Source organism: Arachis ipaensis, chromosome B6 (assembly GCF_059453495.1).
Source record: "Arachis ipaensis isolate K30076 ecotype BB chromosome B6, ASM5945349v1, whole genome shotgun sequence".
NCBI classification, from domain to species: domain Eukaryota; kingdom Viridiplantae; phylum Streptophyta; class Magnoliopsida; order Fabales; family Fabaceae; genus Arachis; species Arachis ipaensis.
Genome location: NC_142441.1, coordinates 5,062,046 through 5,084,385, shown reverse-complemented (window position 1 = coordinate 5,084,385; position 22,340 = coordinate 5,062,046). Strand labels below are relative to the sequence as shown.

Sequence of the window (22,340 nt, the reverse complement as noted above, 5' to 3'; positions counted from 1 at the left end):
GGCGATGAAACTGTCGCTTTCTCTAATAAAGTATCAGAGTGATCCTTAAACCTTCTCCTTTTATCTGCTCCATCATGAAGCTTGTATTTGTTCGTCTTGTTTTGGAAAATCATGAAGCTGGAAGTTCATGTTGTAAGTTAGTGATCCTGCAAATCTGGGATTCCAAAGACCAAGTTTATTTGACTTATACAGAGATGCAACCGTTTGTTCTCTCTAATGGGTTCTTGAAGAGTGCCAAAAAGCAGAGCACATTAGAGATAACAAATGGTTGTAAAATTGTATAAGTCATCAAGTTAGTACTGGAAAGTGGAAACCCAGATTCCCAGGATGACTGATATATGAACTGCCAGATTCATGATTCATCACCTCCCTTTATCAAAATAAAAGATAAGTAAACTCAACCAAGGGTGGCTACTGAATTTCACTACCAAGATCAGCAATATATTTGTTCACATGGTAAAATCCAAATTACTCAGCTTTCTAAGAAGTTTACATCTTCAAATTGGAATTTAACTCATTCAGTTGTGACCATCAGGAAGATGCTTTGACTTCTTTTGCAATAATGTAATATCTACTTTATTAGCATAATAATAATAATAATAATAATAATAATAATAATAATAATAATAATAATAATAATACTCAAACTGCTTGACATGCACATTAATCACTAGAGCATAAGCTTTTTTGCTGTCATGTATTCTGTATTTCTGTTCCATTTTAAATATAGCTTCTGTAATTAAGATTTTCAAATCTTCAATATGCTGTTTTTATGTACCTCTGTCAAAAGATTGATAACTTGGATCCCAATGAGTAATCTAGAAACATCAAAACCATATTACTGTATACAGTTATCGAGCTTAAATCAGCACATCAAAAACAGATAAGTAAAAGTAAATTGCTAATCAATAAACATGCACTAACGAAGTCAATGTATGAACTATGAAAACTGAATCAACAAAATTCAGTGTTTTTGTCCTTATTCGAACTCCAAGGGACATAAGAAACCGGCAAATTGTAGAATGTCGTGGTATTGAAAAACCAATTTCAGCTCATTCGAATGATATATGGGAAGAATATGATAGTAAAAATGAATTGATCCCAAACTTCGATTTTCCCACACATCTTTGTTGTTTCCAGCACAATTTTCCATCTATTTTCACATCAACTATCAAGGATTGTACACCAAAGCATTGGCATAACCAAGAAATGATACTTAAACTGACCAAATGGCATCTATAATCAGCTTAGTGACAAAGCAGAAACACTGCAACAGAAAAGTTTACTCACTGAGCCATAGCCATTGATTACAAGCAAATAACTTCAGCAATCATGGCAGTTCTGCAACACAGGAGCACTAAATCATGGCAGTTTCTCCCGATTGCACTAATGGCATTGCTATCGTAGCCGCAATTTAAAACCATGGTCGCAAACCAATTTCGATATACCAGTTGAATTCCACGAAAGAGATCGCTAAACCTTTCAAATCTCATCTTTTTCCATCATTTTCTTCTCTTTTTCCTTAGCCTTCTTCAGCAATTTCGGCCTCGGATTCATCGGCTTCAAGAACCCAGCCTGCAACCTCACCATCTCCCTCAAAATCCCAATCAGCATGCTCTCAACTTCAACTCCATTCGGATCAAGAACCCTCAAAACCCTAGCCACGGCCTCCATGGTACTCACGCAACCAGAAAACGGTTCCTTTCTCAGAATTAACTCCGAATCGTAGATGCTTCCGCCACTCACGGTCTCATCTACTCCTAAACAAACCCTAACAGCGAACCTAGATTGGAGGAACTCCTCGCTCGCCTTCACCATCTCACGCGCGTGCTTCCACGTACCATCGAACGCGATCAACACAAGCTCTCTCTCGCCGTTTCGCGTGAGGTCCTGCACGTTCAGGTCGGAGATGTCGACGGCCGGAGTGGAGGATGTCGCCGGAAAGAGGTAGATAACGGAAGGAGGAGGAGATCGGTCGAGCAAGGGGGAGAGGCCGGGGCGGAGACGGCGGCCGGTGACGGCGGTGGCGCGGAGAAGGGATCGAATGAGGAGAGGAGTTGTGGAGAGCTTGTGGTGCGCCTCGTGAGGGTGGTGGAGGATGAGGACTTGTGTGGAGGTTTCGATGGGGTGAGGGGGAAGCACGTGGCAGAGGCATACCGGATTAGGGCGGCGGCAGGAGGAGCAGATGGAGCGGCCGCTAGGTGACGGCTGTGGTTCCGGCGACGTGGCGGTGCCGTCGTCTTCTTTCTCTGGTGCCATGCAGTGCATTCCACGTCAGAATTCTCAAAACTCATCTAATCATTTACATAACCCTTCTAAAATTTAACTCTACTTAGACCAACTCCAACGGTCAAAAAGTTGGGCCTTATTTAAATCATAATTAATAGAAATAATTATATTAAATTAATATTGAATATTGTTTATATCCTTATATTAAATTATAATTAATTAAATTTGTTTACATAAAAAAAATAAATTTAATTTTTACACCTTATAAAATAAATTTTGGTTGGATTATTTATTTTTATTTATAAAATTTAAAATATTAATTATATTATAAAACTAGCCGTTGCAATACTAGCCGTTAAATAGCCGTTGCAAAACTAGCTGTTATTTTTATTATTCTATATATACTACTTACCTATACTTTTATTTTCACAATTTCTTCTACTCTTCCTTCATCTTCTTTCAAAGTTTATGAAATTAAAGTTCTATTGAAATTATTTTTTGCTCAAAAATATGGATCCAAACCAATTCAACTCTTTTTTCAATTATTTACAAAATTTTTCTCAAATTTCAAATATCCGACAATCTCAAACTTCAAACTCTCAAATTCCAAATCAAAACTTCATCCTACCAAATACATTTCAAAATCCAAATCCACAAAATATTCCTAATTTTAATTTTCTAGCTCCTTATAATAATCAATTCCCTATATTCCAACCACATAATCAAAATTCACAAACACCACATTTTTCATTTTCATCCATATTTAATCCTTTTATTGGAAATGTTACTCCAACATCTTTGCCATTTCAAACTCAATCTCAAACTTCAAACTCTCATATTCCAAATCAAAACTTCATCCTATCAAATACATTTCAAAATCCAAATCCACAAAATCTTCCTAATTTTAATTTTCAAACTCCTTATAATAATCAATTCCCTATATTCCAACCACATAATCCAAATTCACAAACACCACATTTTCCATTTTCATCCATATTTAACCCCTTTATCGGAAATGTTACTCCAACATCCTTGCCATTTCAAACTCAATTCAGTACATCGAGACATGACTCATTTGGTGTTGGTGGCTCTTCTAATCCGTCCCTTCATATTCCGATACAATCTAGTCCAAATTCGCAATACTCATCATCATCAAATACAGAAACACCGATGGTTATGAAAACCAGTGTGGACTCTCCCGTTCGCCAACAAGGATCAAAGAAGAAGAAGAGAAAGGGTAAGAGAAAAGTACAAATGTGTGAAGATCTTAGCGAAAAGGAATTATTGGTTGTTAAAAAACTATCTCTCATGAAAGATATTAACAACCTTAGAGAAAAGGAACTAATGAATAGAAAAAAAGAAAGAGAAGAGGAGAGGCAACATAGGAAAAAGATTATGGCAATCGAAGAAAAGGAGTTACAAATTCAAGCGGCAATGAAAGAACAAGAATTACAAACTCAGAAATATATTAAAGAAATGGAGATAAATGCAAAGAAAAGGGAAATGGAAATGGAAAGGATGGCTAAAGAAAGGGAAAGAGAAATGGATATGCAAAGGATAGCTAAAGAAAGGGAAAGAGAAATGGATCTGCAAATACTTAATGCCGACACATCTACAATGAGTGAAAGACGACAAACTCTTCATGAGATTGCATGTAAAAAAATAATCAATAAGTGGTTTACTTAATGGTTCCTTGTATTCATAGAGTTAAGTGGTATGTTTTATTTTTATTATGTATTACCGTACGTAATGTAGTCTATTTTATTCATGTGTGATGTAACTTTTAAAATTAGTCAATATTATTACGTCTTATTATTTATGAAAGCAACGGTCGTAAAACTAACAGATTCGAACTTAGATAAAAAAAAAAAAAAAAAAACTAGCCGTTATTGTTTCCCTCTTCACTAAACCACTCAAAATGGCATAAATTTTGGTAGCAATTGCCAAATTGGAAGTGATCCTCTGTAATTAATGATTCATAGTTGTTTATATATTTAGTGGCAGTTGAATTAGTTATATATAACCGATTATAGATGTTTTTCGTGCATATGTTCATACAAAAATCTCGAACTTAGTTCAGACAAAAGTTTTCATCAAAGATAGCACTAACTAAACGTCAAATATGTTAATGGGGAGAAAAAGAAATCTCTAGCTACAAAAAAATTGCAGAATAATTTTTCCACTTTCCTTTATTTGGGTCGTGATCCAACCTATCTTTTAACTTAAGTTACAGTACACTACCACAATGTCACTTAATGAAATAATATACACACATAATAATAAGGGGAAAATTAAAATGATCCAACCCTGTTTATTAACACTTGAAGTAGCTTTAAAGCGATTCTTAATGAGGAAAATTGAACACCCCGCGTGACGCATGAGGCACAAGTATCTGTGGTCAGCTTTGTCACTCTTCGAATTGTTCACTTCATGAATCCAAGACTTTAACTTTCTGTTGAAGGAGGCCAGTAGATTTTGATGTTTAATGCCATAGATAAACTCTCTTGCCATAAGCCAAAAATTGTAGTACGTTACTCAAAATCGTAAATTCAATTACCAAAACTTGAATTCATGCCCTCAAACTAAGAGCCTCAATGTGGGGAAACCGGGAAAGTATACCTAAGTTTCTTCTTCATCATCTGAAAGCAAGCAATCTTGTATTTGTTCCCTGAAAAGAAAGAGATGAGTAGAATTTTCAGGTCACATGTAATCCAGCGAAGACCATCATGACAGTAAAAAGAATTGCAATATGAAGAAAGTAAATATTTGCCTAATAAGCAAGAGCTCAAATTTGATTTAACATGCACCCAGTAGACCAGTACCACAGTAAGGGTTTTCAAGAAGGCTGAGTGATTATAGCTAAGCATGAGTTATAACTGAATTTGAAATGCAATCCATTGATCTTGACATCAAAACAGTCACTCACCTTAGCAGACTCAAGTTACAATTGTTTGCTTCCTCTGATCTGGAAATTATAGATTGGGGTAAATCCGTATAAAATTGCTCCATTGTCGTGGAATCTCTTGGAAGTATCTGATACTGACAACTAGAACAGCAAGCAGCATAAAAAAATTCACCAGTGCTACCATTATCATGGTTGCTTCGATTAACAATCTCAGACTTATCAAGTGGGCTATTGCAGAGAGGACAGAAAGATTCCGAGGAAACAGATTCATTCGATTTGAGATTATATCTCTTTTGGCGTCTTCGAGTTGCCAAGGGAACATGACCATCAGTGATCTCGGGAATCTTGTTAAATTGGAAAGGAATGAGTTTCCCAGCTGTTCTCACAATTGTGCTCTCTCTAGATGGGTTTTCTTCCTGCAAAAATGGTGTTCATTTCCAAACTTAGAGCCACAGCTACTGTAAACAAGACTTTAACATATAATTCAATTACAATAATACACATACACATACACATACCCATACCCATGTATGCACATTTGTATATGGGTATACCAATTAAGATAACTTTATATGTTAAAACAAGAGGTGTCTAAAGGGAATCACTGGCTCCAACTGAGGTATTAATTAAACGGATCATATGACCTACTATTTTTAAAACCCAGCTTCAAAAGTGTCTCTGTTGTATAGAAGGGTAAGGACAAGGTGCAACAAATCATACCTGCAATAATTGTACAAATGATGAGACCAAGCCATTGATGGTAGAGCTTGGACTTGTAGACAACTTTAAAGTCTTTAGACTGCCCTGCCAAACAGATCAAAGACATGTACTCAATCGATTATACAACTCAGTGAGTCTGGCACATTAAAGAATACACGGAAAGTAAAGTAATATATGATACAACACTTAACATGACACAAAAGAAACAATTTTCTACCCATCAAGGCGGCAAAGCATGTTGATCTCTTGAGCGAAACAATCACGTAGAGGAAGCACAACTGGAATTTCCCATCGAGCATCAACATACTGTATATCTGCAGGTAATGAATATCCCTGACCCTGTAAAAACATGAACAGAAGGATGCACTCTATTAGGTCATCTTCTATGTAGAATGGTTGAAACAAGAAACATATATAAGAACTACAACAGAGTATAAGCTGAAAGATTAATTTTATTCATAACAATGTGGACAAGAATCTTAAACTAGGCATGGACCAGTCAATTTGGCATTCTCATGAATGAAGCATGACACAGATATTCACATTTAATGGTTATATATGGGCTACAGGACTAACGACCTTCGCTCACTCAAAATCCACAACAAACCTTCACAGTGGCTGAAATGACATGAGAAGCAATTCTTGAAATGCATGATCCTAGAACAAGTCTGTTATAACCAAATTCAGAAGCAACCTGCATAATGTAAAACATTTTAAATTAGCTGCTTTCATATATATATATATACACATACACACACACACACACATACATCCACAAGGCACAAGCAGACAAGCTTCTATCTAAGATGAGATAAGTGTATGGCATTATGGCGTTCAGAATCAAACCTTTTGAAGTGCCAACATGCGAATATTAACCAACAAATCCTCCCTTCCAGTGGGATCACTCACAGCATTCAGAATCTTTAACAGCCTCTCCTTTCCGTCACTAGAATCGGACGAGTAAATTGTCTCAATAGGAACAACATGCAACTCCTTCTTTGGCGGGGCTAAACACGAAACAACCGAAGAAACAAATCCAACCGCCTCATCCATCTCACCAGAAGGAATCGGCACAACAGCACTCTCATCTATAAACACCACTCCAACACCAAACACAGGCAACGACCTATCTCTACAGGCATCAAAATTCTTCTGTGCCCTCTCTTGCAAATCATGCACATACTGCAAAGCTATCCTAAACAGAAAATGCATACATTTTCATCATCTATAAACATGACCAATCATAGTATGAACTTGGATAAGCTTCTAAAAAGAACTTTTACAAAGTAAAGCGAATATATCTTCTATCATGCTTCTAAGAGTTCACAGTAAAAACACAGATTTTCTGATTCATACAAACAAACTAAGAAATTTCATTGAACTGACCTTGAAGAAGGGCCACCTGAGAATGCAACAAGGACCTTATCGGTGGGAGAGATCATGGCGTTCGAGGTGACGGCGTATCTGAACTTCCCAAACAGGTTGCTCCTGAAGCAATCAGCGCAGAAGCGACCATCGTCGATGCCGCCGTAACCCGAAACGGAGTCGTTCAGCTTGCACTTGACGCAGATGTTCCCATTGCTCGCTGAATCGGTTTTTGTTGGAACTGCTAGATTCTCACGCTTCGGTTCTTCTTCGTCTTTGTAGCAACCGGATTGGCAACCAGAGCCGTTACACGCCATTGACGTTGAATCGAGCTTCTTCAGTCGCCGGGGTTTAGGGTTTTTCGGAACTGCCCCAATTCTCGCTAGGAATAATATTACTTCAGAAGTTTAGTCTAGTTTTTTTTTCTTTCGAAATTATTTTGATTGGGCTGTAAAATGAGAATGGGCTTAGGAAGTCCCAAATATGAAAGAACAATTATTGGCACTTTCAGCCCAAATAAAAAATAAATTGGCTTGAGACTCACCTGGGCTGGGCCTTTTTTCACGCAACATTGGAAAAAATAATAAAAAAAAAAAGAGAAAGAACTTTAGAGCTTTCATTTACGGAGACCTAAGCTCCTCACTCGCCAAACACCAGCCGCACCCTACACCACTCTTCTCCGACCGTCGGCGCCACCGCCTCTGGCAACACCGCCACCACCCCGGCGGATCCCCCGGCACGACCATCGGCTTGGACATTCTTGTCGTCCACCTCCTCTCTGGCAAGCTGCTGCTTCTTATACAGTCAGTACCATTTCCCAGCTATTCGCGCCTTTTTTTTAATATATGATTTTTAATTATTTATTGTTGTGCATTTCTACGTTGCAATTTGAGTTCCTATTCTTGTTTCAATGTTCTTCGTCATTGATTTTTTGTTATGTGAAATTTTGTACCTGTGGAACATTTCATTGAGTTTCATTTGATCTTTGTTTCTTGTTATCTTCTTAGGTGGAAATAAAAACGTAAGTTTTTTACGCTGTAAATAATGGGTCCTATGCATTTCCAGAATAATTTACGGTAGAATCTCTAGAAGTAGAAAATAGTTGCAATTTTAATTTTAGTTTTTAGTATTGTCACTGTTACCACCATTTCATGGATGGCAACTCTTTGTGCAGTTGCATTGTTTCCTTCTCGTTGCTCTGATGAGTATATGTGTTTCTAGCAGCTATTAATACTTTTTGTTTCTTACATTACTTTTTGTTTATTTATTTAAATATGCAAAAGAGTATGGGATTTCCAGATGCTTCCAAGGATCTTTCATCAGAAATGGAGGTTGATGCCTTTAGGCGCCTTTTCCCACTTAAATATTTTGAGCGTCATCTTGCCGAAGCTATACGTCCTGATGGTAGACCACTTGGGAAAGCTAGAGATACAACTGTAGTTCTTGGTTAGTTGCCATTTTACTTACAATTTACCAAATCTTTGTCTTCTATGTGGCTTGTTAGTCATAAGAGGATTGGAATTGAGATTGTTAACTCTTCTGTTTAGGCGCTGTTGCATCTGCTAACGGTTCAGCACTTGTAAAGATTGGATCAACTGTCAGTTACTCCTCTCCTATCTATTTGTGTGTGTGGTATCGTTCTTAAGCAGGTTCTTGAGTCTTTTTAATTGTTTCCTTGCTTAGACTATGCTGACCGCTATTAAGATGGAAGTTATGACTCCATCCTTGGAATCACCAGATGAGGGATGTATAGGTTGGCTATCATTAGCTGTGACACTTTTATTGTAATTATCTAGTCTTATCCATATATCATATATTTCGATATTTAAACATGTTATCTCTTCTGTTTCAGCTATTGATTTCCACATGCCTCCAATTTGTTCTCCAATTGTTAGACCTGGAAGGCCTGCTGAAGCAGCACCAGTTATTTCAAAGCAATTGTCTGACACTATTTCCAGGCAAGTTGTTTTCTTTCCTATCACTTTTCTATGTTCCATATTTGTGATCCTGCAATGAGCAAGCTGAACTAAAAACTACCAACGTCACTTCAACCCCCCCCCCCCTTCTCTTTTCTTTTCTCTTTCTCCGTTATTTTGCAAATTGAACTTTTTATATGTTTAAGTCAAGTAATTATTTGTTCAACTAACAAACCAAATTATACATTTTAATATAAGTCAAGATTTGAAGTCATAATTATATTGTTTTTTATACTGAATACCATGTTCAAATCTAGATTACATAACTGATCATGTCGTCCCTCCTTGTTAATTGTCTAATATATCTAATGTATTTCAATTATCAACAAAATTGACCCTATTGTTTTTATTCTCTTCCAGTTCTGGAAGTATTGATTTAAAAGAGTTGTCTTTGGTTACTGGAAAAGCTGCATGGATGGCTTACTTGGTAAGCTTCTATATGGACTGCATTTATCAAATTTCACAGAGCAAACATAGAAAAGGATGGATAAAACTCCAACTTTAATGTGAGATACCCTGTCTTTGTTTGCTCTGATTGCATGGTTGTCAATTTATTGAATGACATAATACTGCCTTTGTTATCATGCAGGATGTCTATTGTTTGGATGCTGATGGTGCTCTTTTTGATGCAGCTTTACTTTCGGCAGTAGCTGCCTTATCGCATTGTAAGTGTCATTTATTTACATTATGAATATCATTCAGAGCATATATGACTTCATCCTATAAAAACAGCAAAATGATACTTCCTGCATTTTAGGTTTTTCGTAAAGAATGTTAATACTTACAAATGCATGCTAGTTTGGAGATCTTGATAAGAATATGAGGAGTGGTCTGTGACTACCTCTTAGTACACCATACATGAATTGAGTCAAGTGTTTTTGAAGAGTTACACTTGACATAGAATATGAACATGTTTTATACTTTTATTTATTGTGTGCTACAATGACGTCTTTTGACCTTATATATCTATATGTGTGTATGTATTTCTGTCTTCTAAAAAGATTTGGAATATCAAAATGCAAGTGTTCAGTTTTGAACGCAATAATTTTAATCTTATCAGGCCCACCAAATTATTGAAATGTGTATATATTGTGGTTATCTGATTTTTTAAGAACTGAATGATTGATTTTGAGAACACTATTACTAATTGTTTCTTCCCAAAATCTTGCTTTCTTCATTATTATATGCAGCATCTAGTTGCATTTTTCTTTTTATGCATTAGACCAATTAAAATAATACATCCCACCTGCCATTACTTATACATTTCTTAAATGCATGGAAATCAAATTTCAAGTTTACCAGTGACTATTCTGATTTTATGCTAATAAAATCTATGTATTATTGTTGGTGTTGTTGATTTGAGCCACTGTTTTAATTATATGTACTATTAGTTTTGCTTTCCTTATATAAATTTCCATGTCAACAGTGCAAATACCTGCCGTTGCAATGAATGATGATGGCAAAATAGTGCTCTTGTCCGAGGATGATGGACAAAAGAAGGCACAAGAGCCAGTTAATAAAGAGAAAAGGAATCTTACACTAAGAAGCATTCCATTCTCGTTGACGTGCATACTCCACAAGAACTACATCTTGGTAGATCCCACTGCTGAAGAAGAATCCATTATGGAAACCGTGGTTACGATAGCTTTAGATACATCTGGCCAACTTGTATCCCTTTACAAGCCTGGTGGCCCAGTTCTTGCCTTCACATCTGCTATCCAGGTTGGTTTGCTAATTGTGACAGCACTGACAAAGTGAACCTTCTCAAACTATAGCATAAACATTGCTCGTCTCATTTTGATTCTGCATACCAAAATGTTCCATTTATTAAAATTTCCATCTAATTTCTAATTTGTGCTTGATTAGGAGAGTTTATTATGTATCCTGTATAAATCATTTACACCTACATGTATGATTGATGAAATGATGTTCATAAAAGTTGATAATTGTAATTGATATGCTTTCAGGACTGTGTTGCATTGACTAGGCAAAGAGTAAAGGAACTAAAGGGAATCTTAGAGGAAGCAAATTCTACTATGCAAGTTGAGTAGAATTAGGAGTCAATTTTCAGGGCTTTGAATGGTTTGTATATTCTGAATCACAGTTACTAAGACTTTATTTAAAATTTTTCCTTTTCAACCATTTCAATCTATGACACGTTTCAATACTATTCTAAATGAGTTACTTGGTTGATATTTTTACGGAATTTTCAAAGGTGTGTAGAAAAAAAATTATTGGAGTTTCTTGTATTGGTAGATGCAAGTTCAAACATAAGTAATTGGAAAGATACAATGACATTCACCAAAACTAAGTAATCCCTCACAAGTTGGATTTGCTTGTATTCTAGATCTTGATCACATCAAATCAACCATTGTTTGATGTTCCCAATTTACAAAGAAAGACACATGGCTGCCTTTGCATCGGTGATATAACTAATATTATTGCGAAGTGTAGGACTACTGACCATAAATGAAAAGGCATTCCTTTTTCAATGAAGTTCATTAGAATAAAATCATTTGCAGAAATTCACATGAATTCCACGAGTAAGCTAATTTGTAAACTTTAAAGGAAAAAGAATCAATTCTTTAAAGAGAATAGTAGAGTTCAATGATACAACTGAAACCCAAGTTATTTCACTTTTAATTTAATTTAGCGATATTTTTACTAATGGGATCGCTTAATAGTCTCTTTGTTCAGAAAATGATCATTTTACCCCTGCACAACTTGCATATCAAAGCCTAGCTTCCTTCATACCCAAATTTCAGGCATCATCTCCTATTATCCAATTATTGTTATACAACTCGATGAAGTAACCAAAAAAAAAAGGGGTAACTCATCATTATATGACAATTGATTACATAAGTCAATAAATGGTAATCATATCTTTATGGTGATGTGAAGTCTACAAAAACCTTTATGGTGATGTGAAGCTTGATAAATCGCACTTGTGCAAAGTGCAAACTAACCTTTCGGTGAAACGAGGGAATCATTTTACGAAAATGAATGAGATAACTTAAGTCACTATGAGTGTTCTTTCTTTATAGGTAGTAAAGATATGGGGTGAGAAAAAGCATCCCTACAATTTCATCTGCCCAGAAAGCCCTTTGAAAGAGCCATAAAGAGACTGAGATTTCCTAAAACTGAAAACATTTTCTATTTTAGCTGAGTCTGGTTGAGAAGTCTCTGCTTCGTAATCATCGGAATGGAGGTTCCCATAAACTCTTATACTCAAAGTCTTCTTTTGAGGTGCACCAACTTTGACATATTCATTGAAGAAGTCTATCAACTCTTGAAGAGTAAGCTGTCTTAATGCTTCAACCTATGCCAAAGCCACACAATAGAATATAGCTAATTCAGTACAAGCATGATGCTCTATAATCCAGTTTTGAGCATATTCTTCTGACACATGTACTGTATTTTGAACTGGTATTCATACCTCAAAGTCTTTCCTATCAAACCTCAGAGTTCCATCAGTAATCTCTCGCCAGAAGAATGCTGATTCTTCCCTCAAGTTTTTGTGTTTTTCTAGTTTCATATCTATCAATGCATTTACGTTGCTCTGCATACAGTTGAGAAGTCAGATACACAACAGGTATTTTCAATGCAACTACCAACAACAGATAATAACAATTCAATAGAAAGTACAGTTAAAAAACATCCAGAAGACCTTAAAGTCATCAGCTGTCATCTCAAGTAGTTTGGCCTCGAACATATTCAGAAATGCCTCAACTCTTTGATCGATATTTCCAGGACCCTGAGAAATAAGCAGAATATTATTAGCATGAAGCAACCAGGACATTGTTTACAAAATGATTTAAATATATCTCCAACTACCTTTACTGTGGATTGAATAATAAACTGCAGCCCACGTATACCGCAATCATTCCTACATGCGTTCAAAACATAAGTTGAAACACATGGAGATACTTTATACTGAATATGGGTATCAGATGCTAAAATCATACATACCTTTGCATGAGCACAGTAATGTACCCTAGCTGCTCAACTGATCGAAGCTGATGGAAGGCTGCTTGCTTTGCAACAAGGGCAAAAAGCTGAAGTTTAACATTCAGCTTGAAGTCATCTCGACCAACCTGCAAAATTCTCTCAAGTGGGTGAACAATGGCTACAAATTACAAGAACAAGGATTCATCTAATCAATGATACGGCCAAGGTAAGGGAAAAATACAAGTCTACATATACTTGAGAAACTGAGCCTTGTACACTAAGTAGGGTTGTTGATTACATGGATTTAATGGTGCCATTCTCTAACATGAATCATATTCATGTTTAAATCATTAAAATTTAAATCTATTTTAATAAATTTTCACTATGGTTTTCTAGGTCCCCCTCTTGCTATAATCCATCTGATGTATTCTCCTTATTGGGGACTCTACAGGCAAAACAAAATTATTATAAATGAGAAAATCTACCTGTATATAATGCACAAGAGCAGAATTCTCATCATTAGGATTAAGACATTCTGATGGGTAGAAGTAACTCGTGCCACTTTCAAGCTTAACAACCCGATTTGTTACATGCTGAGATGGAAATAAAGGCTGGCACAAAGGTTTTGAACACTTAAAGAGAACATCTTCTATGTGTCTAACCATTAACTCCGCTTCATTACCTTCAATATTTCCTGTAAAATATGCTAAATATTTTAAGCCCAATTGAACTGGAAAGCAACAAAACAGTACGGAGCCAAAAGAAGAGAGACAAATAACAACCTGCTACATAGAACTCCAAAAAGGATCTTGAGAGCATAGCTGGTACAAATTTTGAAAGATCTTCAGGCTGAAGAAGTGGAAGCACTTCTAGCTGTTCCATCCAAGGCCAGGTCTGATCTTGAAGTATCAACGAGCAATAGTACATAGCTTGTTGATATGGTTGTTGATACTTGGAATTCTGGTACTCTTTGGTTACCATTTCCTGATAAATGGGTTTGTAAAAACAAATATTTTTGTTTAGAAAAATGACATGGATAAACTACAGAATAAATATTGCAGACTCAACTTTTTAAATATATTTTCTTATTACGGAATAAACTTGAAGAAAATAACTGCCAATTTTAAATGGAAAGAGACACATAGGCAAAGGCACTACCAAAGAATCAACCAACCCATGGTCTACAAGAATCAATTCAATCCTCATACAATACCTTAATAACTGAGAACCTGTCAGTTTGCACTCTGAATGTTGCAATCTTTTCAATTATAGTTTCAAGTAAAATCCTTAACTTGTGATTATAACCAAGGACAGTCACCTGAAAGATATAATGGCAGTTTTATGTTTTATGAAGATGTGGAAATAACATACTAAAAAGACAGGAAGGAAAATAACGAGCATAAAAATTATGAATGTGTAAATCAAGTTCCTCACTACCTCTCTTTTCTGTTTTTCTTTCAACTCCCCCCACAAATTTTATCATACAAAGCATCCGAAGCAGCAGCAATAAACTCCAAAACCATATAGTTTTGCTCTTAAATTATTAATAATCAATATCCCACTTATGAATATTTAAAATAAATTATCACCACTCTCTATGTCAATATGTCATAAAAATGTAGATATGAAAACACAATATCTTAGCATATTTATATCATTTTCAAAACAGAAGTTGTAACCTTAAAAGTAAAATTATATAAAAAGGATACCTGGAAACCACTATCTGTGTGATTCACACCGTAATTTAAACCGGCGACCTGGGCATAATAAGCTAAAAACAGATTCACAGTAAGAACCTCTTAAACTTGTATTTTACTAACAAAATGGATGCATTATTGCAGAAATATCTCTTTACAAAGAAGTCAATGAATAAAACTAGCAACCCACCATATTCATTCAGATAATCCATCAATAATTGTGTAAAAATATGAGTCAAAACTTCAGCCTCAGGAGAGCTTCCAGCATACGGGCAATTGAAGTCAATCTTTACGTAAGCCTTGGGAGTGGAAAACAATGTATCTGGCTTGTACCATAAGGCAGAATATGATGACCTGCTTAACAAAACTGGAAATTTTACCTGTTTCAAAATATTAATAACTTGGTCAAGATACTCATGTAGGAATCCTAGATAAATAGAAATAATTATATATGTCATACTTTCTCTTGCACAGGCTTGAGCGACAAGTCCGTGGGAATGAATACATTGGGAGCCGGAAGATGCAGATTTTGATCAGGAGAAGAATGCACCCATTCCTGCAGATAGAAGCTTAGGACCGTCAGGTTCCATTCTTTCATGAAAGTTTCACTATATAACTTGAAATAATGAACATTGTGTTCAATTCAGTCCAAAAATCAAGCATAGCTAATGATATAAACACAGACCTGAATCACAGAGCTGGAAATCTTTTCAATGGAATAATTAGTTCCATACCATGGCTCCACCCTATCAGTATGCCCCTCAAAATTTTTGGACTCCCAAAAGATTCTATATGATAGTTAAGAGTTAGATTAGTATATGTAACAAGGCCACAGCCAATGGATATAAATGAATAATCACAATAGAAATAAGAAAAAACAAAATAGATAACTTTCATAAAAAAAATTGAAATATTAATTGCAAAAAGCTTCAAATTTACAATGCTAGCCTATATTTACAATGAAAACAAATCAACTTTATAATTTATTTTATCAACCTCCTCAATTGGTCTACACATAGTTTACAATCTGAACAACCAAGTTCAGTCATAACCCCTAGAACATAATGCATGCTCGTTGGATCAACCTTAGATGTCCTTCCATAATCTTCTCAAAAGGAGAAAGCCATAGCAAATTACCCTCAACCAATCAGTAAGTAAATCTTTTTTTAAAACACATTTTTATCAAATCAATGTGGAGTATATGTTAATTTGAAAAACCATTGATTCTTACAAAGAGGAGAGTTGTGTTAGGTAGGCCATCGACAAGCCAAAGTAAACTTTTTGAAATCTCTATAGCCAACTACACCTAGTGACATAAGGCTCTATAGTTATAGATGCTGTTGTAATGTCAAGTAATAATCATGGTCTTGCAAAATCACCTACAACAATCTTATACGGATTTTTTTTTTAAGATAAAAAACCATTCATGAATCTCAACCTTATAACTTAAGCTCTTTTGGTAATTTTGCAGATGTAACAACTTAGGCTTTTAGAAATATAAGATTAATTTACATATTTTATTTTAGTGCATTTACCTGACATTGTTTGGAGAAAGCTGATCTAGAACCATTTTGATAACACTTGGGCTGAACTTAGTAGGCAAAGATGATCCTATCAACCAATCTTTTGGAGGATATAACTGAAAAAATAACACAGATGCATTAGAATTACAATTTCTAAGAAAAAGGATTTATTGCCAACAACATATTATCACATTGGAACTTAATCATCAAAAGAAAAGAAATGGAGTACCTGCATATTTGATGAAATGTGAACAACATAATCAATTGGAGGAATTTTGTCTTGATAATGAAATTTGGTCTCACAAACAGCTGAAAGCTTCATGAACATCCAAAATTGCATTATAATCAATTGAAACCGGGTGCAAAAACAGAGTATATCATTTAGAAAGCATGAATAAAAACCAATTCTAGAGGACATATTAAGCAATCAAACACAATCTATATCCATACCTCTTCAAATATCCATTCGCAAACACCAGAATGTTGTAGAAGTTCAACATATTTGAACAACAACCCTATGATATCTTGTATGTGCTCTACAGATTGAAGCCAAAAGAGTGAATGAGGTTAAAGAATCAATGAACGATGCTTCACATATTTTGAATTTAGCATGACTAATAACAACGACAATAATACTAACAACGTCAATGATGTTGATTACAACAATTACAATCATGAAAATACTTGTTGAACGTGGGAAGAAATGTATAAACGAATAAGTGAATGACAAAGAGGAATTAGGGAGGCAAGAGAAATCTAACCATGTCCGGCATCCGTAAGCTCAATTGAAACCTTAAAGAAAGCAAAGTCCAAACTCCAATCTGATTCACCTGCTGACAAGCCCGTAGCCCATCCTGCAAAGTGGATTTTAATGAGACATTTCAAAATACATAGAAGCTTGAATATGTCTGGATGAACTTATTATTAAGGAAACCCCTAATCCAGAACCCTGAAGATCATATGTACATCCGTGATGAGCATAAGGACAACTGCATTGTGTAAGTCAAGCTGGTCTAAATGTTGAGTTTTCAGTTGGCCCTCGCTCCAAGTAGTGACAGACTGTTGGAGAAAGGAAGAGACATAGAAAATATATTTCTGGACACTATCCTAAATTATTAACTTCCAGTGTGTATTTATATACACTGCAAAAGGAGTGGCACTTATATATAATATAAGCTTGCAAGTCCAAAACCCAAAATTTCAAAGGATCCATTAGTCTTAAAATGACAATAGAAATGATATGCAGAGAGATTGGCCTGCTTTGATACAATGGTCAATCTTGTACAAACTACATGTAATCTTTTTCTTTCTTGCAAAGATGCCTTATCATCTCTCTATGTACTCTTCTCTCTCATATCCATAAATTTCTTTTTCTGTCAAATAAAAAGGAAGGAACAAGAGGATGTTTGCTTATAGTTTATAGAATTAGACAAGGAAAAGGCTAGGTGAAAACTATTTCAAGAACAATTTCAGCCCATAAAATGCCGATACATAACCATAGGAATTTTTAAGTATATAAAAGAATTAAATTTAAGTATTCCATAAGATTAATAACAAAAAATCCAACAGATGTGCAAAACCCACCCAATGTTTTCAAGATGTAATATAAAGACCCTTCTCCTTCGTGGCCAATAAGATGACCAAGATACCTGCATGGACCCTCATTGTAGTGACGAATCTCAGGGGTCACCGGCCATAAAATTTTCAATTTATGACCTTGCTTTATTGGGACAGTCTTGACAAGAATCTAAAACAGGAAGGCAAAACAGGAATTGCATTAGAATCAGCACACAAGGAGCCAGCTAGAATTACCATCGAGTCATAAACAGAACATGTATACCTGCAAATGCTCTGATTTACATGGCTGACCAGGAGGGTGGAAAGAACTTCTGTTGGTGTTTCTAATATTCTGGAACTTTACTTCCACAATGTTTTGAATTTTATCAAGGCTTTCTGAAAATATCAATGTATAACTATTGTATCGGCCATTTCAGGAAAATAATTAGTAGAAACTGTAACTGACAGAAAAATATCCTTTACCATTAGTATATACAACTAGACACATTATATTGGCAGAATAGTGGTGGTCATAGAATTTGAGAAGCTCATTCCTTGTGTCTAATCCTTTTTCTTTCGGTTTAACTTCCAAAGTGTCCCAGTTACCTGTACACAGAAAAAAAGTTTTTTTTAATTATTTTAGAACTACAAGAAATTTATGATGCTAAGAAGATTATCACCCTCATAATGTTGATTACACCTGGAGAGGGGGGAAATTTCAAAAATAAGTTATACCACAGTTAAGCATACTCATAAATTACATTGTGAAAAACAAACCAATAACTGACCTGTACTAAATTTGTGATAAGGATGATCTTCAGAACTGAGATGTTTCTGAAGCTGTACAGATTGTGATGTTTCACATGGAAAGACAGAGCAAGATTAAAACAGATGAACGACAAGAACTGAAAATTTAGCAAATAAAACTAGGCTATTTGCCTAGTAGGAATGAATAATCACTTTGACCCAATAAATACGAGTTGAAGTTTATTAAGATTCATAAATCTGAGGTTGAAGACAAGAAATCCAATCTCCTTGTCCATTCCTCAACTTTGCGGCTGAGGATAGTATCAATGGTTCTTCCATATTCTTATATCCTCCAACTACCAATCATCCAAATATTTCAATAATGATAAAAGAAATAGTTTCAGAGAGTTTGATTTCATTAATAAAAGCTATGGAACACATCCAGAAATGAAAACTACTTCCAAAAAGTACATACTCAAAGTAAAAAATCTTGAAAAACATTGCTGCACATAAACTTCTGAATTCTGTTATCAAACAATCAAGTTTACCAAGCATATACCTGGTTCATTCTCCATGGATCAGATAGTAAATTCTTCTGGTTTTCTGCAAGAAATGGACCAAAGAAAAGGATATAGATATGTCAAGGGAGATAAAACTAAAGCTACCAAATGAAGTTAAAATGATCGTCTTACCAGAGTCAACAGCTTTAATTTCCCTTGTGGTAGCATCAGGAGACATCAATGGTTTAGTAAAGAACTGGGAAAATCTGGAAAACACACCATAACCAAGATCAGAATTTGTACAGCAGCATATTTTTCCAAGAATCTTCCTTCTTTTTCCTTTTCTTTTTTTTTTTTTTTTTTTTTGTGTTGGGGGGGGTAAGGAAGCCAGAAAAGCAGAATATACCTGTCCAGGGCCTCTTCAAACCCATCTGTGTTAACATCAAAATAATAGTTGGTATGCTCAGCAGATGTAAATGCATTTGTGTTTCCTCCATGCTGTGTCAGGTAGACACACCGCATAGAAAAACAAGCAAAAGTGATTAGCAAACAGATGTCAGGAAGTCTTTTTGAAAATGGAAAATTTTAAGAGTTTTAGCTTCTAATATTAAAATGAAAGACATCAGTATACAATATGTGTTACATTTTGCTCAGTTTAAGAGAAGGGGTTTCCTTTTAATGCTTCAAAATCAATTGTGGTACTCTTACCCCTCTCCAAAATCAATTTTAGGCTTCAAAATCAATGAACTGAAAAATTGGTATCTTAAAATTTATTTTTGAAATCAAACTAACAAATATAAATCATTTTACCTTAAAATAAATTCTAACCAAATCAATTAATACAAAATTAATTCCATCCAAATAAATTGCCCAAATGCAAAAACAAATCACACATGTAAAAGTCCGAGGGTCAAAATCAGGACTTCATGATTATTAAGTATTGCATTAGTATCTTAGCAAGATGAAAATATCGCTCTAGCAAGTATGCTTTTGTTGGTAATATATGCAATTTTCCTTCGCAGATCTACTTTTCCCCTGCCAATAGTACTTGTATTGATAGCTACTAACATAAATTAAAAAGAACACCAGAAGACAAATCCCAGCCAAAGCCACAAAATAAAAGGCTCCTTAAAATAAATAAATAAATTAGCATGCCAAAGGCCCAAAATCACAAGAGTTCAGCAGAATATTAATTTTAGTTTCCGATATACTCAATGGACAGAAATGAAAGGTTACATCTCAGTTTCCTTAAATGCTCAGAGATACCCTAATGGCAATGCACACTCAATTTCAACAGTTTTCATATGACCATCATATCCTAACCACAAGCATTAATAACAATGAGCTATATGCTAAGGATGGCTACTTTCAGCTTTCATGTTCTCACAGCTAGAGAGGAACAAAACTGGAGAGTTCAACCAGAATACATATGGCAGCAGGACTAAACAATCAATCAATCACTTCATAAAGAGAAGTAACAATATCAAAGTTCATAAACACTTCCAGGAATGACATTTTTTTTAGTGTTAATTCTACCTCAGTGATATACTTGGAGTAGCTATCTTCCACCGGATACTTTTCACTGGCATAAAACAGCATGTGCTCTGTCAACCATGAAAAAAAGCACATCAAAAATTAAATTTTCTAAAAATGTATAAATATTCCACACCCCACCACAAGAAACAATTATCTTAAATTCTCATAACACAACTCTTTAGCATAAATATAACAATAATCCAAACACCAAACATTAATATCTTCTGTTCCTAATCGAGCTACATATTGGTGGAACAAGGTGGAATGGAATGGGAGAGGATGGAATTTTAACGAGTCCTGTTGTTTGGATTGAATAAAATGGATAGAATGATATGGAAAATGGTAATAGATTCTATCCAATACCACAACTTCTCATTTTTCTTCCCCTAATTTGGGAGAAATATGATTGTGAATTGCTAACTTTTTTCCCCACAACATTTACTACACTCCGTTGGAATATCTAAACAACAGAATGGAATATTACTCCTTTCCATTACTAAAATATCCAAGCAAATGAACAATATAGTGGAACAATCATATTGCTCCGCTCCACTTCATTCCATCTACTCCATCTTATTTCATTATATGCCACTCCATTCCGCTACTTGCCACCAATCGACTATGAACAGGGAATATCGATATTCAATAGTGCTAAAAGTGACCGATAAATAGCTTCTATCATTAACTCCCCATTATAATTTTCAACTAAAGCATAGCTAAATATGATAATTGCCTATCTTGGATGAACGTGATTCAAAGAGCACATTTAACCGCAAACAAAGAATCCAATGCAAATCAACATGCAACGAGTAAAAAGAACCAATTATTTAATTGAAAAAGAAAAAGAAACCTAGGAAATGGGCAAGGCCTTCGAGGCCAGCAGGGTCGCTGAAGGAACCTACTCCAACGTCCATGGAAGCAGCACACTGCAAACAGCCAAAACAAGAATCAACCAAATAAAATTGAAATAAAAAAATGAAAATAAAAAATCAGAGAGAGAATACCTTGTCGGTGTCGGGATCGGAGATGAGAAGGACCTGAAGGGAGTTGGGAAGGATGATCCTTCTGTAATCCCTCTTGTCCGTACGCGCCTTCACGATCTCTGCAGCTCCTTCCATTCCTACTACCATTTCCTCCTCCTCTTCTTGTTGAGTTCTCTCTCTTTATCTCAGCTCACAGGAAGTGAAGAAAGAACCCTAACAGTGCGAGTGTTTATTCTTAATTATTGAATTTCAAATTGGAAGAATCGGGAAATTAGAGAACAGAATAGAATTTGGTTGAGATAATGTTAAGTGAAGTGTGTAGTTGGTGGTGGTGCAGAGTGGACTGTGAGTGAAGTAGTCGTCGTCTTCTTCTCAGCACTCTCTCTCTCTATCTCTCTCTCTATAATATATAAAACAATATTACTAAAATTAAAATAACGTCTTTTTAATTTTTTTTTTCCATTATTTAGCAACGTTTTTAAAAAATATTATTAAAATATAAAAAATATTATTTTAATTTTAACAATATTTCATAACCATAATAAATATAAGCATATTAAAATTTACCTATCTATTTGTGTAGAAAGTAATATCTGACCAAGTAAAAAACATAATTTTGAAAGTTAATATTTAAATTTGCATGTTATTTTATGG

General features: G+C 35.0%; 4 protein-coding genes across 7 annotated transcripts; 1 reads left to right on the top strand and 3 right to left on the bottom strand.

Moving 5' to 3' along the window:
- Nucleotides 1–1,126: 1,126 nt before the first annotated feature.
- LOC107645487 (DTW domain-containing protein) lies at nucleotides 1,127–2,342 on the bottom strand. The gene has a single exon (XM_016349521.3). The coding sequence runs from the start codon at nucleotides 2,266–2,268 to the stop codon at nucleotides 1,483–1,485; it is 786 nt and encodes a 261-aa protein (XP_016205007.1). The 5' UTR covers nucleotides 2,269–2,342; the 3' UTR covers nucleotides 1,127–1,482.
- A 2,050-nt stretch (nucleotides 2,343–4,392) lies between these two features.
- On the bottom strand, nucleotides 4,393–7,633 carry LOC107645486 (Adenine nucleotide alpha hydrolases-like superfamily protein). 3 transcript variants are annotated; one of them, XR_001621466.3, is made up of 8 exons: nucleotides 7,241–7,615; nucleotides 6,701–7,049; nucleotides 6,462–6,548; nucleotides 6,072–6,193; nucleotides 5,855–5,933; nucleotides 5,156–5,550; nucleotides 4,787–4,897; nucleotides 4,393–4,681 (listed from the first exon to the last, which is right to left on the bottom strand). XR_001621466.3 is itself a non-coding variant. In XM_016349520.3 (8 exons), exons 1-7 carry the CDS (start codon nucleotides 7,534–7,536, stop codon nucleotides 4,849–4,851), a joined length of 1,377 nt encoding a protein of 458 aa, XP_016205006.1. In that variant the 5' UTR covers nucleotides 7,537–7,615; the 3' UTR covers nucleotides 4,543–4,681. The 3 variants fall into 3 exon arrangements, 2 of the variants coding, with proteins under 2 accessions (XP_016205004.1, XP_016205006.1); XM_016349520.3 differs by having other exon boundaries at nucleotides 4,543–4,681; nucleotides 4,849–4,897; XM_016349518.3 differs by having other exon boundaries at nucleotides 4,393–4,897; nucleotides 7,241–7,633.
- Nucleotides 7,634–7,843: 210 nt separating this feature from the next.
- Nucleotides 7,844–11,536, top strand: LOC107647924 (3'-5'-exoribonuclease family protein). 2 transcript variants are annotated; one of them, XM_088489948.1, is made up of 9 exons: nucleotides 7,844–8,022; nucleotides 8,519–8,665; nucleotides 8,767–8,816; nucleotides 8,903–8,972; nucleotides 9,072–9,177; nucleotides 9,556–9,622; nucleotides 9,785–9,860; nucleotides 10,622–10,917; nucleotides 11,163–11,536. In XM_088489948.1, the coding sequence occupies exons 2-9, from the start codon at nucleotides 8,545–8,547 to the stop codon at nucleotides 11,244–11,246; spliced, it is 870 nt and encodes a 289-aa protein (XP_088346074.1). In that variant the 5' UTR covers nucleotides 7,844–8,022; nucleotides 8,519–8,544; the 3' UTR covers nucleotides 11,247–11,536. The 2 variants fall into 2 exon arrangements, with proteins under 2 accessions (XP_088346074.1, XP_088346075.1); XM_088489949.1 differs by having other exon boundaries at nucleotides 7,845–8,022; nucleotides 8,503–8,665.
- Nucleotides 11,537–12,005: 469 nt separating this feature from the next.
- LOC107645485 (Insulinase (Peptidase family M16) family protein) lies at nucleotides 12,006–22,106 on the bottom strand. Its single transcript, XM_016349517.3, has 26 exons — nucleotides 21,708–22,106; nucleotides 21,554–21,629; nucleotides 20,704–20,771; nucleotides 19,574–19,665; nucleotides 19,360–19,433; nucleotides 19,227–19,270; nucleotides 18,709–18,760; nucleotides 18,404–18,526; nucleotides 18,204–18,316; nucleotides 17,948–18,110; nucleotides 17,125–17,217; nucleotides 16,814–16,899; nucleotides 16,593–16,679; nucleotides 16,376–16,479; nucleotides 15,526–15,628; nucleotides 15,301–15,396; nucleotides 15,031–15,220; nucleotides 14,853–14,914; nucleotides 14,357–14,461; nucleotides 13,926–14,127; nucleotides 13,629–13,837; nucleotides 13,165–13,289; nucleotides 13,030–13,081; nucleotides 12,863–12,949; nucleotides 12,632–12,754; nucleotides 12,006–12,514 (listed from the first exon to the last, which is right to left on the bottom strand). Exons 1-26 carry the CDS (start codon nucleotides 21,831–21,833, stop codon nucleotides 12,272–12,274), a joined length of 2,898 nt encoding a protein of 965 aa, XP_016205003.1. The 5' UTR covers nucleotides 21,834–22,106; the 3' UTR covers nucleotides 12,006–12,271.
- Between the last annotated feature and the right edge of the window lie 234 nt (nucleotides 22,107–22,340).

Coding starts and splice junctions, on each gene's coding strand:
- LOC107645487 (XM_016349521.3), bottom strand. CDS start 2,268: ATGCACTGCATGGCACCAGAGAAAGAAGACGACGGCACCGCCACGTCG.
- LOC107645486 (XM_016349518.3), bottom strand. CDS start 7,536: ATGGCGTGTAACGGCTCTGGTTGCCAATCCGGTTGCTACAAAGACGAA. Junction 6,549..6,700: donor GCATGTTGGCACTTCAAAAG/GTTTGATTCTGA, acceptor TACATTATGCAG/GTTGCTTCTGAATTTGGTTA. Junction 5,551..5,854: donor CATTTGTACAATTATTGCAG/GTATGATTTGTT, acceptor CCATTTTTGCAG/GAAGAAAACCCATCTAGAGA.
- LOC107647924 (XM_088489949.1), top strand. CDS start 8,506: ATGGGATTTCCAGATGCTTCCAAGGATCTTTCATCAGAAATGGAGGTT. Junction 9,178..9,555: donor TTGTCTGACACTATTTCCAG/GCAAGTTGTTTT, acceptor ATTCTCTTCCAG/TTCTGGAAGTATTGATTTAA. Junction 9,623..9,784: donor CTGCATGGATGGCTTACTTG/GTAAGCTTCTAT, acceptor GTTATCATGCAG/GATGTCTATTGTTTGGATGC.
- LOC107645485 (XM_016349517.3), bottom strand. CDS start 21,833: ATGGTAGTAGGAATGGAAGGAGCTGCAGAGATCGTGAAGGCGCGTACG. Junction 14,915..15,030: donor GGATTATCTGAATGAATATG/GTGGGTTGCTAG, acceptor ATCTGTTTTTAG/CTTATTATGCCCAGGTCGCC. Junction 14,462..14,852: donor ACACAGATAGTGGTTTCCAG/GTATCCTTTTTA, acceptor TATATCTTTCAG/GTGACTGTCCTTGGTTATAA.